Source organism: Lissotriton helveticus, chromosome 5_1, assembly GCF_964261635.1.
Source record: "Lissotriton helveticus chromosome 5_1, aLisHel1.1, whole genome shotgun sequence".
In the NCBI taxonomy this organism is placed as follows: domain Eukaryota; kingdom Metazoa; phylum Chordata; class Amphibia; order Caudata; family Salamandridae; genus Lissotriton; species Lissotriton helveticus.
Window position 1 is genome coordinate 1,244,029,898 of NC_136065.1, and position 16,618 is coordinate 1,244,046,515.

At 48.8% G+C, this 16,618-nt stretch overlaps 1 protein-coding gene across 12 annotated transcripts in view; it reads left to right on the forward strand.

The window, feature by feature from the left end:
• BUB3 (BUB3 mitotic checkpoint protein) overlaps positions 1-16,618 on the forward strand; it is a 172,632-nt gene that overhangs the window by 131,946 nt on the left and 24,068 nt on the right. For all 12 annotated transcript variants that reach the window (XM_078644006.1, XM_078644013.1, XM_078644014.1 and 9 more), the window contains one exon: positions 7,405-7,582. In XM_078644006.1, coding sequence (XP_078500132.1) covers positions 7,405-7,582 — 178 coding nt within the window. The remainder of the gene's footprint in view (positions 1-7,404; positions 7,583-16,618) is intronic.

Genomic DNA, 16,618 nt, shown 5'->3' on the forward strand with positions numbered 1-16,618 from the left:
AAAATATGGTCACCTTACCATGTTGTTACTTCTGAGGCAGATCCAGAGTGGATCCGCACAACGCCACCTACCAGTGCACTAGGGTATAGCTGAGGGGGGGGGGAAATATCCCGGTACATTCTTGTTCCTGGGCCTGTTCACAAGGTGAGGAGTCGGCTGTTAAAAGGAGTATCCACCAGAAAGGATATTACTAAAGACAAGTAGATTGTTCATCAGGTCGTTCTCTTTGACTTGTATGTAAGCCTTTGAATTTTTTCCTTTGCTGACTTCGGTCAGGTTGTTCTTGATACAGACTTTGCCAGTGGTATGAGAATGCCCTGGTCGATGCCTTTCCTCTCTTCACTTCTAGTTACTGCTGCAGTTTATAAAATGAGTGGGATCAGTATGCGTTAGTCCGTAGCATTCTACACAAGAATCTAGAAACCTGTAGCATCTTTCCAGCTTGGTGGAAAGTTCCATCAGGGACTTGCCAATCCGTATACTGTTGCTCCTTTGTCTTAAATGTTATGGACTACATGTTCCTTGTTCCTTTGTTTAGGATATGAATGAAATAAACATTTATAGAGCGCATAGCTTCCCTAAGGCATCCCAGTGCTATCTGTGGACGTGGACCTAGGGGATGGGTCTGCTAAGTGGTAAGTTAAAATAGGCAGGTTTTAAGTTGTTTCTTGAAAGATAGATGATTGGTTTCCTATCGAATGTCAAGTGGAAGGGTGTTCCACAATTTAGCCTAATACGACAATATCCATGGAATGGGTGTTTTAATGTTGGGGTGAATAATTGGTGTAAGCAGTCAATATGTGTTCGAGGCATGTGGGCTGCTGAATTGCGATCTATAGCATAGATCGCCGCCTAGTGTTGGGTCCGGATGATTGCACATTGTTGTCCGGGAAGAGTCTTCGAAGTATCACGGGATAGGTGGCTCCTCCCCTGGACTACAGTGCGCATGGGCATCGACTCCATCCCCAGATTGTTTTTTTCCGCCATTGGGTTCGGATGTACTTTCGTTCTCTCAGTTCGGAATCGACAATATTCTCGAGGCCAAAAGGCCTTTTTGTATCTCTATCGTCGGTATTGTTTGCGTTCCGTGCCCGGTTCTGTTCGGACTCGCCTTCCGAGTTCAACATCCAGGGAGTCGCGTGACTCTTTGGAGCTCGAGGCCCAGTCGACGCAGCAAGACCCTCGACGACGCGACATGGAACGGAGCCCGTTCAAGAAGTGTCCCGTGTGCGGATCGAAGTACCCACACATCGACGTCCACCCGGTGTGCAACAAGTGCCTGTCGCCGGACCACGATGAAGCCAACTGTATGGCTTGTTCCCGGTTTCGTTAGAAAAAAACGATTCGGCGAGTGGCGCGCATGGAGGCCCGGCAGTCGGCCCCGGCACCAGTGGACATCTTCGACAGCGAAGACACAGACGAACACGACGTTCAGCTGCAGATTTCACCTCCAGCGGAAGACGTCGACTAAGACTATCAAGTGGATGTCGAAGGCCTACCCGTACAAGAAGTCGCCGACTAGGTAGGAGACGACGATGAGGCCTATGGTGCCATGGAAGATAGCTCAGAGGAAGAGCTGTGCCCCGTTCGAACACTTACAAAGGCTCAGGTCGAGGGATCGCCTATCGGCCTTACCCAAGACCTTCTACCAAAATCCACGGCCCCGCCTCCCGCCCCGGCTACGGACACTTCGACGGAGCCGCCATTAAAGAAATCGAAACCGAAAGTGAAACCTTCGGTGTCCGCACAACCTAACGTGGTTCAGGCGCAACCGAAACCTACTGATCCACCGTCCTCCGAGGTGTCGGTACAGCCCAAGCCGAAGAAGACTGTCGACCCGGCAAAGTGGGTGAAATCCGTCCAGCCGAAGCAAACTAAAGGCGTCGAGCCGAAGTCCCGATCGGGCGTCGAGCCGGAGCCAAGCAAGGGCGCGGCACCGAAGGCCGCAAAGGGCGTCGAGCCGTAAACCGGCAAGGCCATCGAGCCAAGGGTTGGTGCCTCTAAAGCAGTTGCCCCAGACACCAACACGGGCAAGCCTCGGACCGACCAGCCAAAGTCATCGACGATCGAGTCTTCCCCCGTTGCTGGACCGAGGTCGTCTGTCGTATCGGCGAAGCCGTCCGCTTCCTTCACGAAGCAGGTCTCGGACTCCCTCAAGCGTGTCAGGGACAAGGCCTCGGCGGAAGACCCCAAAACGCCTTCCGCACCGAAGCAGTCGGTCCCCACCTCCAAGTCATCGACGCCACTCCTCTTCACGTTGCCGCCGAAGGTGGCACCAAAGGCCTTCGCACCACGGGCGGCGCCCGAAGCGAAAACGCACAGTGCTGTGGGGTCGACGCCTACTCTCCAGGCTGGGGGCTTGACGCATCGACCACCATTACTGGAGGAACAGTCGGAACGTTTCATCGATGCCGACACTGGGAAGCTTACGCTTTACAAGCGGAAAATTACGGCAACGACGCCTTTGGAGTCGTATTCCATTCCTTTGAAGCGCAAAAGGCCTGCTTCTGAATCACCGGTCTTGGTCGAACCTCTGACTCAAAGAGTTGCCACGCCCTCACCAACTTATTCCGATGCCGAGGATGCTGGGGATCAAGATGAGGAATACAGCTTCCCGGCCCACACAGATCCTGATGCACAACAGGACGCATGGGTGGACACAGGTGACCAGGGGGATCAGCAACCCGCCCTCGACCCTCAAATATACAATATCAAAACGTCTCCCACTGAGGATTCTGCGGCATTCAATGCCTTGATTGAAAGGGCGCCTAAGAACCACGACGTTGAACTCCATGCTCCACCTGTGGAGGTGGACTTCCTCTTTGACACTTTTTCAACAGCTGAAAAGACTGTGAAAACCCTCCCAATGCTGAAAGGGGTCCTCAAGCATGCTGCGGACATTTTCAAAGAGCCCACACGGGCAAGGGTTGTCAACCCTAGAATTGAAAAGAAATACCAGCCGGCACCTGGCGATCCCACCTACATCAGGGCCAGTTGCCATTGGACTCCCTGGTCGTTTCTAATGCCCGCAAGAGGGCGAATTCGCAAACCACTGGGAAGCTCCTCCCCGGACAAAGAGTCCAATGTGCTAGAAGCATCGGGAAAGAGAGTAGCAGCTCAGGCGGCCAATATATGGCGTATCTCTAACACGCAGGCGCTCTTGGCACGCTACGACAGGGCACACCACGACACACTAGAGACCCTGTTGCAACATCTCCCAGACCAATATAAGGAGGCTGCGGAGATGCTTATCCAGGAAGGGAAGCTCATCTCCAACGCTTCAATTAAGTGTGCACTGGACGTTGCCGATACTACAGCCAGGGCAATTAACACCAGTGTGATGTTAAGACGACAAGCATGGCTCAGAATCTCTGGATTTAAGCCTGAGATCCAAACTACCATCCTCAACCAGCCAGTTAACCCTGACAGATTATTTGGTCCTGAGGTGGATACCACCTTGGAAAAAATAAAAAAGGATACAGAGACTGCCAAGTCCATGGGAGCTCTCCAATCCCAACAGTTTCGGGGGAGCACTTTTCGTCGCTCAGGCAATAGGGGTGTTTCCAGAGGCCAAATGTCCCAGCAAACACAATTCAATAAAGGTGGGGCGCAATCCTCTTACCCCAAACAAAATAGAGGAGGTTATCGGGGCAACAACGCCAAGGGCAGAGGCAAGGGCAACAACAACTCCCGTTCCTCCGCCTCCAACAAACAGTGACGCCCTGTCACTGCCCCCGACCATTCCACACCTGTCGGGGGGAGACTCCAGCAGTTCCTGCCAGTCTGGAAAACCCTCACCGCAGACAGGTGGGTCAGGAAACTTATCCAGTACGGTTATTGTTTGGAGCTCACATCCACTCCACCCAACATACCACCAAAACACCGTCCTATGTCCACAGAGCATTTGCACTTATTGCAGCAGGAGGTTCTCGTCATGCTGCAAAAGGGCGCTATAGAGCTCGTGCCAGTGGAGGAGGAAGGCACAGGGGTGTACTCCCTGTACTTCTTAATCCCAAAGAAGGATGGGTCCCTCAGGCCTATTCTGGACCTCAGGCCCCTAAACCAGTACATTCTCTCAGAACACTTCCACATGCTAACGCTACAGCAGGTTCTTCCGCTCCTCAATCAGGGAGACTTCCTCGCAACCTTGGACCTCAAGGATGCTTACTTCCACATTCCACTACATCCATCACACAAAAAATACCTCATTCACCATTCAAAATCGGCATTATCAATTCAAGGTCCTTCCTTTCGGAGTGACCACGGCCCCCAGAGTGTTCACCAAATGTCTAGCGACAGTGGCGGCGCACCTCAGGAGACAACACATCCATGTCTACCCTTATCTGGACGACTGGCTGGTTCAGGCAAAGTCGGCCCAGCAGTGCGCCGCCGACATGTCCCACACCATTCACCTTCTTCACAGTCTGGGGTTCTCCCTGAACTATCCAAAGTCGCACCTTGAGCCAGCCCATGTGCGGCAATATCTAGGTGCAACAATCAATACTCTGGCAGCCACGGCTCAGCCAACTTCAGCGCGTATCAACAACATCCAGTCGCTAATCCAACAGTTCCAACCGCAACACTCGCTTCGTGCGAGAGTGTTCATGCAGTTGATGGGCATGATGGCCTCCTGCATTTTCATAGTCCCGCACGCGAGGTTACATATGTGTCCGCTCCAGGAATGCTGAGCGCATCAGTGGAATCAGGCTCAGGGACAGTTGAAAGACCTAGTGTTGGTCACCGGTCGGGCATACAACTCTCTGCATTGGTGGAATCCACACAACCTTTGCCAGGGCCGACCGTTCCAAGAGCCTGTCCCACAGATCATCCTGACGGCGGACGCGTCTCTCCAGGGATGGGGAGCTCATGTACTCCACTACACAGTGCAGGGACTACGGACAATTCAGCAAAAGATGCACATCAACTACCTAGAACTGATGGCAATCTTCATGGCACTGAAAGCATTCAAAGTACATCTGTGCAACAAGGTCGTGTTGATCCAGACGGACAACATGACAGCCATGTACTACATCCAGAAGCAGGGAGGTACGCACTCTCCACAGTTGTCTCATCTGGCTCAGAGCATGTCGAAGTGGGCCATTCAGAGGAACATCTTCCTCATGGCGGAACACCTCCCAGGCACAGACAATCAGATGGCGGACCTGCTCAGCAGGTACAGCCACCAGATGCACGAGTGGGAGATACATCCATCAGTACTCCGCCCGTACTTCCAGAAGTGGGGTCATCCACAGATAGACCTGTTCGCCACAAGGGAAAACGCAAAATGCCAAAGCTTTGCCGCCAGGTTCCCTCACCCACAGGCGCAAGGCAATGCGATATGGATGAACTTGTCAGGCAAATTTGCGTACGCTTTTCCCCCAGCACCTCTCGTACTGCTGGTGGCAAGAAAACTAAAGCAACACTCGATGACTCTCATCCTGGTTGCTCCAACGTGGGCACGCCAACCATGGTACACCACGTTTCTGGAACTCTCCGTGGTACCGCATCAAAGGCTACACCTCACGCCCAAGCTTTTGACGCAGACATTCAGCATCCAGATCCACAACAGCTCAACCTGGCGATCTGGCTCCTGAAGTCCTAGAGTTTGGCTACCTAGACTTGCCTCCTGAATGCATGGATATCATACGGGAGGCCAGGAAGCCCACCACCAGAGCCTGCTATGCAGCAAAATGGAAGCGGTTTGTCATTTACTGTGCTACACACATCAACCCGCTAGATGCATCCACTCCCAACATCATCTGCTATTTGTTACATCTTTACAAATGCAATCTAGCATACGCTTCCATCAGGATACACTTATCCGCCATAGCGGCTTATCTCCAGAACAGGCAGCATCTCTCCGTCTTCAGAGTGCCTGCCATTAAAGCCTTCCTAGAGGGCCTGAAGCGGGTCATCCCTCCCAGGACCCCGCCGGCTCTTGTATGGAACCTCAATGTAGTCCTCACCAGGTTGATGGGCCCACCTTTTGAGCCTCTACATTCATGTGAGATTCAGTTCTTGACATGGAAAGTGGCTTTTCTCATTGCCATTACGTCTCTGCGACGTGTTAGTGAGCTACAGGCGCTCACTGTACAAGAGCCATTCATTCAAATTCACTCCAACAGGGTGGTGCTGCGCACTAACCCTAAATTTCTTCCTAAAGTGGTTTCGCAGTTCCATGTCAATCAGACCATTGAACTGCCCGCATTCTTTCAAAACCCAGAAACAGTTGCCGAAAGAATGCTACACACTCTTGATGTCAAACGAGCCTTGATGTACTACATCGATAGGACCAAAGACTTTAGGAAAACACAACAACTTTGTTGCCTTCTCAGCCCAGCACAAAGGCAACCCCATTTCCAAAGCAGGTATAGCCAGGTGGATCGTTAAGTGCATTCAGATTTGCTATCACAAGGCTAAGCGCACTTTAACGGTCCCTCCAAGAGCCCACTCCACCCGAAAGTAGTGGGCCTCTATGGCTTTCCTTGGTAATATCCCTTTGGAAGATATTTGTAGAGCAGCCACATGGTCTACACCACACACATTTACTAAACATTACTGTGTAGATGTGCACTCCAAACAGCAGGCAGCTGTAGGGCAGGCTGTTCTTAAAACGCTTTTTCAGACTTTTGCAGCTGGCACAGGCGGCCGCCGGTAATGGGGGGGACTGCTATGTATTCTATGCTATAGATATGAATTCAGCAGCCCACATGCCTCAAACTGAATATGCTACTTACCAGTATGCATCTGTTCTTGGCATGTAGGGCTGCTGACATTCATATCGCCCGCCCTCCTCCCCGGCTCCTGTAGCGGCTGCAGACTTTTTAACACTTACCCTTAGCATGGCCATCGCTTACACTATTACACTCCATCTTTGCCACAATGGCTAAAAACAATCTGGGGATGGAGTCTATGCCCATGCGCACTGTAGTCCAGGGGAGGAGCCACCTATCTCGTGATACTTCGAAGACTCTTCCAGGACAACAATGTGCAATCATCCGGACCCAACACTAGGCGGCGATCTATGCTATAGATATGAATGTCAGCAGCCCTACATGCCAAGAACAGATGCATACTGGTAAGTAGCATATTCATTCTTGATGTCAGTGTATACTTGACAGCCACACATTGTTTCATCATAATGAGTGTTGTGTATTTCTACTCTCCATAAAAATGTGATTTAAAAAGAATCCAAAGACTCTAAGACTAGTTACTTTCTCCTTTGCGCTACTGTTTTCTGTGCTCCACCTTTTGCATGGCATACTTGCAGTGCGGCACTCAAAGTAGTAATGTGTTCCACATGCCAGTGAAGCATGATTTAAAAAATATATATATATTTTAGTGCTTTGTTCGTGGTATTGTTTTCTTTCCTGTATTGATGAATTATATTATCGCTCTGTGCAGGGTTACGTGTTGAGCTCCATCGAAGGACGAGTGGCCGTGGAATACCTGGATCCAAGTGCTGAAGTCCAGAAGAAGAAATATGCTTTTAAGTGTCACAGGCTGAAGGAAAATGGAATAGAACAGATTTATCCTGTCAATGCTGTGTCCTTCCATAGTCAGCACAACACATTTGCAACAGGTGTGTATTTAATCACCTATATAAGCATATGATTCCCTAAAAACCTAGTTGTACATAAGCAATGGCAAATACGCTTGCATTATTTAAGCTTTGTTACCTGAGATTTACTAGGAAGAGTGCATACTTACTGTTTGCCAAGAGTTGGGGAAGTTGGTTTAGCTTCAAGATTGAGTTGGTTGCTTTTGCCAAACAGATTTGTAGAAATCAGATTTTCTAAGTACTAGAGTAGATCCTTAAACTATCAAACACAGGGTATCCAAATGCACTTCTTAAAAATCCCTCTGAAAGTTTTTGTCTGTCAACATCTATGAGGCAGTGTTACAGGTGCCAAGTACTAACATTCTTAGATTAGGTGCAGATTTGTTTGTGGCCATCGCCAGCTCCTGAGGAGATGGAGGCCTTCAAAGAGGCCATGTTGCAAACTTTCTGTGCGCTTCCACCTTCCATTTAGTGATGCCCTCGCAGATACTCTGGCTGCTTGTTTGAAATTCTGTTCATGTCCTTCTGTTAGCCAGCAGGTGGCCAGACATGGGCTGGCACTTGGTAATCTGGATTTTGTCACCAGGTACCCTACTCAGTGAGTCTTATTGCACAAGCTTTGACCAATAAGGTGAATCCGAACTCCTCTTCAGCAAATCCTCTGGCTAGAGAACCCAAAAGTTTTAATGTCTTTGGCAAACGTGTTGTTCCTCTGCCATCTTGGAGCTGCAATCCTTAAGAGCAGTCTGTTGAACCGATAACGCACGTACCTTCTGAGACATGGGCAGCAAGATCTTGCTGGCAGTCCTAAAGGATCTTTGGTCCTCTCTGGCTCAACCAATACATATGTCGAGGTCGGCAAAGTAAGTTATCTGTGAATCTTTAGATTCCATCGACTGCATTGGCAGGGCAGTGTACCAGTGTTCTCCTTTGTAGACTTGCCTCAATTAGGTGCATCAGAAACTCCTGCGACTTATAGGCTTTGCTAATGGACATATCCTTTGATAGGTAACATCTCTTCTATGAGAAAGTGATCTCTGCTTTCAAATGCTTTAAAGATACCAGAGCTAAAGCACCTTTTTTGGTGCTTCTGACCAACATTTTCCGCACCTGGTTTGGAAATTTAAGGGGCTTCTCTAGTGCTGGTATTCGGGCGGAAACCGTATTCCTTGCCGGTGATGCAGCAGACTGCCTAGTCTGGGCTGCAGAGGCAGATCTGACAGGCAGTGCGTGGGTGGTTGGAGTAGAAGGGGCTTCAGTCTTCCACCTCCACTTTCCCGGTTACAACAGACAATTAACCACTTTATTTAACTGAGGGGGGGAGTGGACTTTCAGAACTACCTCCAATTAACCAGGGACTTTTAAAGCGTGCTACTCACCCGGTCTCAAGGCACAAATGAAATTAGAGCATCTGTCCATTTTGCATGAGAAGTTACTCTTTTTGGTCTCAAACGACATCATAGAGGGTGTACTGGACTTTAAGGAAGACCGGGGTTATGCCTTAAATTTCTCCATCCCAAAAAGAAATTGGCATCATGCATATCTTAAACTTCTGACCCCTGAACACTGCTGTAGAAGAACAAATTCAGAATGCTCAGATCCTATCTGCTCTGGGCTCAGGATAGGGCAGGATACCTTTTTACATTTGTTTTTATACCAGACTGCATTTTCACTGGTGTTGCAAGGTTGGCCAGGAACATTTTCAGTTTGTCGAGCTCCCCTTCTCCTAAACATAGCCCTTCAGATGTTCTCTATAGTAATGGCTGTGGTTGCTGACTGTATTCTGAGGTCGGGAGTTCTTTATTTCCGTAGCTCAATTACTCGCTGCTGAAGGTGGCTCCCCACAGTTTGGCATGGACAGTCAAAGGTGACAGCAGAGTTTAAACCGTTGTTGGGTTTATTAGAAATGAGCCGAAGTATCACCTGATTTCATCACAGGCCCTTATTCATTGGAGACCATCCTAGGCATGGTGGAGTTCAAGGCATTTTCTCCACCCAATCGAGTCCTGTACATTCAGGCTATGCTCCTAAGGATTCATGCTCGATCCAGATGGTCCAGGTGGTTCTGAGACTTCTTGGCCTTGCACATCTTCCTTGTCAGTTATGCCAGGGCACAAGCAAGTCCTGCAGTGGAGCCTGAAATCCCAGTGTGCCCAACATCATGGCTGCCTTGCATTTCCAGAGTTGGCTGGAGCACCAGGGCATCTTTCTGGTGGAACCACCTGGCGAGTCCCGGAATGGCAGAGTAGACTGTCATCTAGACTATCCCATGTGTGTACATCTTGTGATGGTACATTTTACACCGGGTCGAGTTTGAGGAGGAGGCTAGATCTTTTTGCCACTGTCTAATACAGCGGTTTTGCTCATTTGGAGTATTCGCAAGAACACTTGTTAGAATATTTATTCTTGCCTGAATGGAACAAGAGACTCATGTACTGTTGTGCCTTCTTGCCACAGCCTCTCCTGCTTCGAAGATCAGGAAAGACCAGGCCCAACACATCCTGGTAGCTTTGGATTGGACCAGGAGTGTGTGGTACCCAGAGCTCCTGCGTCCCCGATCAGGCTACCGCTTCGTGAGGGCCTCCTGTCTCAGCAGCAGGGCAGGGTCCACCACACGAATCTATGCAACTTTCATTTCCATAGTTGGAGATTAAACTGTGACTAACTGCTTTAGATCTTCCACCCAAGGTGCCATTTGGCTGTAAGTCATGAGTCCATTCCAGGCAATCCGTCACTTTACCAGAATTATTTTCTCCCCCTCACCCCACGATAGAAGAGTAGAGGCTCCATAGGTTGGACACTAACAAGCGCTTTAAACTTTTACATGGACCATGCCAAGCACCATCGAGAATACAATTAACTTCATGTGGAATTCTCCAGAGCAAAGGAGAAGACCAAGCAGAAGAGGACTTCTTAATACAGAGGAATATCCACCTCAAGATTTCCTATGCATAGGCCTAGATTAGAAGCAGCCCCCATGAGGTTTCTGGGCAAATTCTTCTACCACTGCGTTGACACTCTAATAGCTTTCAGGCTTCAACGTGTGATATCAGTTCACAAAGAATTACTGCCTTGATAGCGAGGTCTGGCTTGAAAGACGCTTCACCTGCTCCGTTTTGAAAGACTCCACATACCCTCCTCCCTGCTTAGACGTATCAGTCAGTAAAAAGTTGCTTACCTTTGGTAACCCTCATTCTAATAAACACTGCAATTCACTGCAGGTTTCTCGATGACCTCCGGCTACCTTGTTTTGTAGAATGGTCTTTTTAACATCTAAAAAGGTTCCAAGTTAGTATTCAGCACACTGTTACAAACCATTGTTCACACTATGCTGCTGAGGGTGTGGAAAGGGAAAAGACAAGAAACTGACATCAGTAGACAGGGTTGGCATTTTATATGCTGCTAAGCTCTGTCACTAGATCTGAGCAGCTTGTGATGCTCCAACCATGCCGCAAGTTCTTTTATATCTGCTTTTCAGGATCAGCGAAAATTCTGACTAGATCCATTTTCTTAGAACAAAGCGACTTAGCTCTTGAAGTAAAGCTAACCTGCTCTTTTTCAATTCCCCTGTCCCTTATCTCCAACATACGCCCGCATGCTTTTTCGCTCACCTACTCTTGGGTGTTTTATTTTGCACACTCCTATTCATACGTGTTGTTTGTCTCACTTGTGCTCTTGTGTTGTTTTTCTTGCCTGCTCTTGCACTCAATTCCCTCCTTTCATCTGGTGCAATTAAATAATACACCAACTTCCACAATCTTTGTGTAGGTAGGTTTTTTGTTTTATTTATTTTATATATTTTTTAAGTGCCCTGAAGCTGACCAGTTTCCAAGCAGTATTGGCGGTTGGCACGGTCTTTTACCCTGGGCGTCCAAGAACTACTATACTCCAAATAACCCAGCAATTCCCTTTGCACACTTGACTGTTAAACCTAGCAATACTTGAATAGTCAAGGCTTTTCCTGCTGCTAGTGGTGGTAAGCTTTGAACGTGAATACAGTATAAGACCGTAAAGCACGCTGTTTTTCTAGGCTGAACTATGCGTTTTAAAAATAGGTTTTTTAAACAACTATTTTTAAGGTTTTACATTCATAGGCTCCATGGGAGTCCACAAGAAGTTCACAGTTCAAACACGTCGCCAAGTCAATACATATAAAGTGATACAGATAGGGACATTAGTTCAAAATTTCAAGGCACGTATGATATTCTGCAATACTATCAATCCTCTGCCAACAAGATCCTACTTCAAACTCATGAAACTATTAACCCCCTCACCCATTCTAGTTCTTACTGCCTCTACATATCCGTGATAGAAAATCAGTTGAAGACCTAGCATATTGGTGTGCAAGTATTAAGATTCCTCACAATAGCTGTGACCAGTATTGGCCAACTCCTGTAAAAGAAAATGGTTATGCCTAGCCCTCTTACTGCTCCTGTTCAATAGCATGGAATTCTCAGGCAAATCAGTGTCAGAATGTTTCAGGCATTCAACTGGCACGTCCCAAGCTCTAGTGTTCTCAATTTACATTACGCCCCTTCCTAACTAACTGGAGCTATAACGCACCTTCGTACGGCGCACATTGAGACAGAACCTCCCTCCTTTTATTACCTTGTGGTTGCTTTCCATTTCAGGGAGAGCTTCTTCTTAGCAAGGATTATGGCTAAATCTATCAGCTTAGTTGTGGTTTAAAATTAGGATGGGGAAAATCATCCAGCAAGAATTCAATAGGGGAACAGAAGATCTGTCTGTGATCTCAGTAATACAAGTCATGACTCCATCCTAGAAGTCACGTAGACTAGGGCAGCTCCAGACCATGTGGACCATTCGGCCCCACTCAGCTGGCACCTGTCGCATCTCACCTCCTGCGACCCAAATGTCTGCATAAATTTACCTTGTGTAAGATAGGCACTGTGTAAAAAAAAAAAGTGAAAATGTATGCGCTTAAATCTAGCATAGTGGGAGACTGTCTAGATGTGTGCCGATATAGATACCCATTGCTTCTCTGGAAGTGTAACTTCCCCGTTCAAATGTAGCCAGAAACTGTCCTGGAGTACTCTAATGACGAGAAATCCACAAATCACAATTCCTCCTCTGTGTATAGGTCCCCAAAGCGACGTTGTCCTCTCTACCATGTCCCTCTGCACCCTTTTCGCGTTGAGCACAGTGAGGCACCGCAAGGGCATATCCGGTGCATATCTGTGGGGCACGGGTGCAGTGCAGGCACCGCTTCTAGCATCGTCGCAGTGTGCCAGTCTGCAGTGCCACCCATAACAGGGCGCCTGGGGCTCAGGAGAATAGGCACCAGGCTGTGCAAATCCGGAATCACAGCTGGGGCTCCTCCTTTAGGGTCTAGTCGGGCATATAACCACCGAGTAAACCTTTTGGAGTTGGCCAGATAAGTATTATGTTTGCGAGATAAGTATTATGTTTCACAATCGGGCACTTCTAAGCGCCCCCTGCCTCTGCGGTAGGTCTACGCAGTATGGCAATGGGTACTCTGCGTCAACCGGAACTCCAGGTACGCTCCAGTGAAATGGAAGCTAATTCCTTAGAAATAGAGCAAGAGATTAAGATTATTAGGGTGATAAAAAAAATGTAAGTAAATGGGGGAGAGCCATTTTTAGCAATTGCTATGCTGCCCATCACTGACAGGGGGAGAGTTCTCCAAACAACCACATTGGCCCTAGGCACCCTCACGTCTGCCCCTACATTCTCATCCAGGATATTTCTGCGGTTATGAAATACTTTAACTCCAAAATATTTAATGCGGTTACCCTTCCATAAAAGGCCATGTTGATTCCTGGGCTGGCGTCCTCTACAAGTGAGGAGGAAGAAAATGGATTTATCCAGTATTAGGGGTGTCTTTCATAGATTCACATGCCTGAATCATTCCCCGTCGTCGAGACGGGAGCCTCCGGTACATAGAAAAGTAATGTCCTATAGACATACATAGAGAAAAATAGGCCTAAGGGCCTCACCTTAGTAGCCTATCCTTGTCCTTATGTAAAAAGGACTAAACTCTTAGAGCCAGCCATTCAGCTATCACCTCCCTCTAGAACCTTCCTGACAGGAGCCTCAGTCTCTCAGATTTTCTACCGCACGTTGTGCTAGGGAGTCTCCAACCTGAGTTCTCCTCAGGATCTCTTCAAAACCAACTTGTTCACTCTTAAAGTGAGTTCTTTCTCCAAAATCTCGTACAGGATTACTTCAAACCCTTCTCAGTGAAGTAAGTGATTTATTTCTTCAGAATTCTGGCATGTCAGAATCCCAGAAGAAAGCCCTTTTCAGGGCCTGTTCTTCATGTGGGAAGAAAAGGCTTCATGTGGAAGACAAGCATGACCTGTGCTTGTATTGCCTTTATCCTGACCACATACCTAAAGACTGCAAGATATGTAGGTCTTTCCCTAACAAGACCTTGAGGGACAGAGAAGGTCGACTGCTCATCTGGCTGGACAGGCTTAAAAAGAGGGAAAATGTGGATTCCTCAGAGGGAAGCTTTTCCATGACCTCAGAAGTCTCCCTGAAGAGGCCAAGGGTGGAGTCCCCGGGCCCCTCAGACACTCCTCCTAGGAAGGTTCAAAAGAAGTCTTCAGAGGCAAGATCAACAAAATCTTCAGTGTCTGATAAGGCCTCTCAGGCCTTTAAGAAGCCTACGCAGTCATCTAGTAAGCTTGCGACATCCTCGACGCAAAAAAGAGTTGTGACGCCAGTTTCCGTCTCCACAGTGACGGCGGTGTCGACGACGACAGCGTCGTCTGTTTTCTCATCGACGATGACCACTCCATCGTCGTCAGCTGGTAAACCTATTCCATCTATAATACTGCTGAAGCAGTCGTCGACGAAGACGTCGACGACGAAGATGGGCACGTCGACGACGACATCGTCGATGAAGAGTCCGCCGTCGACTGGAGAGGCGACGATGATGGGCCCGTCGACGCCGTCGATGAAGAGTCCGCCGAAGACGAGGAATGAATCGTCGACGAGCGCATCGTCGACGAGCGCATCGTCGACTAGCGCATCGCCGACGAAGAAAATATCGTCTACGGAAGCGCCGTCGACGAGGGTACCGTCGATGGGGGGGGGGATCGTCGACGGAAGTAGTCATTCTTGATCCGTGGAAGAAATCCAAGCTGATAGAAACGTCGTCTTGGACCCTACCACCGTCGACAACACCAGGGACGACGGCATGGGCTCCTGCAAAGGGTCCTGTGTCTGGCAAACTGACTAAGAGACAGATTACGCCAGAAACAACGTCACCAAGTAAGGTGCAAAGTCATTTGCCCAAGGAGATTCTCCAGAGTGAGGAATCTGAAGAAGAACTCCTGGAGCATGCTACTTCAATTTCAGACCTCCATGTGAAATGTCAGAGCACAGACGAAGAGCAGGAGGAGATGAGCTACCAGGAACACTCTTTCCAAGCTCATGTTCGTACAGAGGTTACTCCGATGGTATGCCTTCCTGCTTCAATTGTGGATGACCTTAAACACCTTATCCGGGACTACAAAGAGCGCTTCCCGGAAGCACCGACAACTGAGACAGGGGGCCGACGCCTGCTACAGATACACCAGCGGCAGCCCCAAAACAGACACGGCCAGATACTCAGGCCCACCATGACAAAGTGCCACCTCAGGTGATAGACTCATCAGATGAGGAGGCTGAGGAAATGGAAGAGGGTGAAGTCCACGAGGATCGGACGGATCACAAAGAGGACGATGAGTATGTGGCAGCTTCCCCAGCTTCACCCCAACCGCGCCAGTCAGATTCACCGCCAGTGGACTTTGGCGGTTTCCACAGAATAGTGGAACGAGCAGCGAACGATTTCATATGGAGATGGAATCGACTGAGACAGAGTGCTTCTTATATGATTTTAAGGAGCAAACCAAGAAGATAACGAAATCTATCCCAATAATAGATTTTCTCTGGGACCAGGGAAAGAAACTGATGATGACGCCGGCCTCTGTACCTGCGGTGGTTCCACGCCTGGACAAGAAATACAAGGCTCCCACCCAGGCGGCAGCTTGCTTTCATGGGCACCCGAAACCAGATTCGGTTGTAACCCAGGCGGCCCAAAAGAATTCTCGCAACCCTTCCTCTCCTATGTCAGCCCCACCGGACAAGGAAGGAAGGAAGTTGGACACCATCGGTAAACGGTTTACCACGACATTGGCCATGACCATCAAGGTGGCCAACTCCATAGCCCTGTTAGGGCGTTATAATCGCCAGCTTTGGGAGGATATTGTCCCATATATAGCGGAACTGCCAGATACGGTTCAAGAGGAGGTCAAGGCACTACTTACTGAGGGTCAAACCTCGGCAGCTGAGATCATTGATTGCGCCATAGATGGAGCCATGACGGGTTTTCGTCAACTAGGTGGAGCAGCAGTCCTGCGCCGTCAGGGATGGCTTAGGGCAACATCATTCAGACAAGAAGTGCAGACGAAGGTGCTGGACATGCCCTTCGACGGCCAACACCTTTTCACAGACAAAATTGACGAAGCGCTCCAAACAATCAAAAAAGACACTGATACTGCTAGAGCACTTGGTACTTTGCAGGCTTGGAACCAGTCCTTTCGAGGTAACAGGTCCAGGGGCCAGCCCTCCTACAGGGGGTCCTTTCAAAATAGATCCTCGTATTCCTATCAGAATAAATCCCAGTACCAACAGAAGCAGCAACAAAGTCGTCAGACTTCTTACGGAAGATCAAACTTCCGGGGCAAAAACCAGAGGAGGGGCACTGGCGGACGCCAGTGACCGATTACTCCAGCCAGTCCAGCAACTATATCCCTCATTAAAGATTGGAGGAAAATTGACCCATTTCCTAGACAATTGGCATCTCATCACCACAGATCGCTGGGTACTCCAGTTAATACGATTCGGCCGTTCCCTGGAATTCACCACCATCCCACCTGCAACACCTCCCCGCAGGCTTCCGCACAAACATCTACGACAGCTGCTCCAGGAAATATCTGCGATGTTGAAGAAAGGAGCGATCGAGAGAGTTCCATCATCGCAAAGAGGGATGGGATTCTATTCCAGCTTCTTTCTTATACGCAAGAA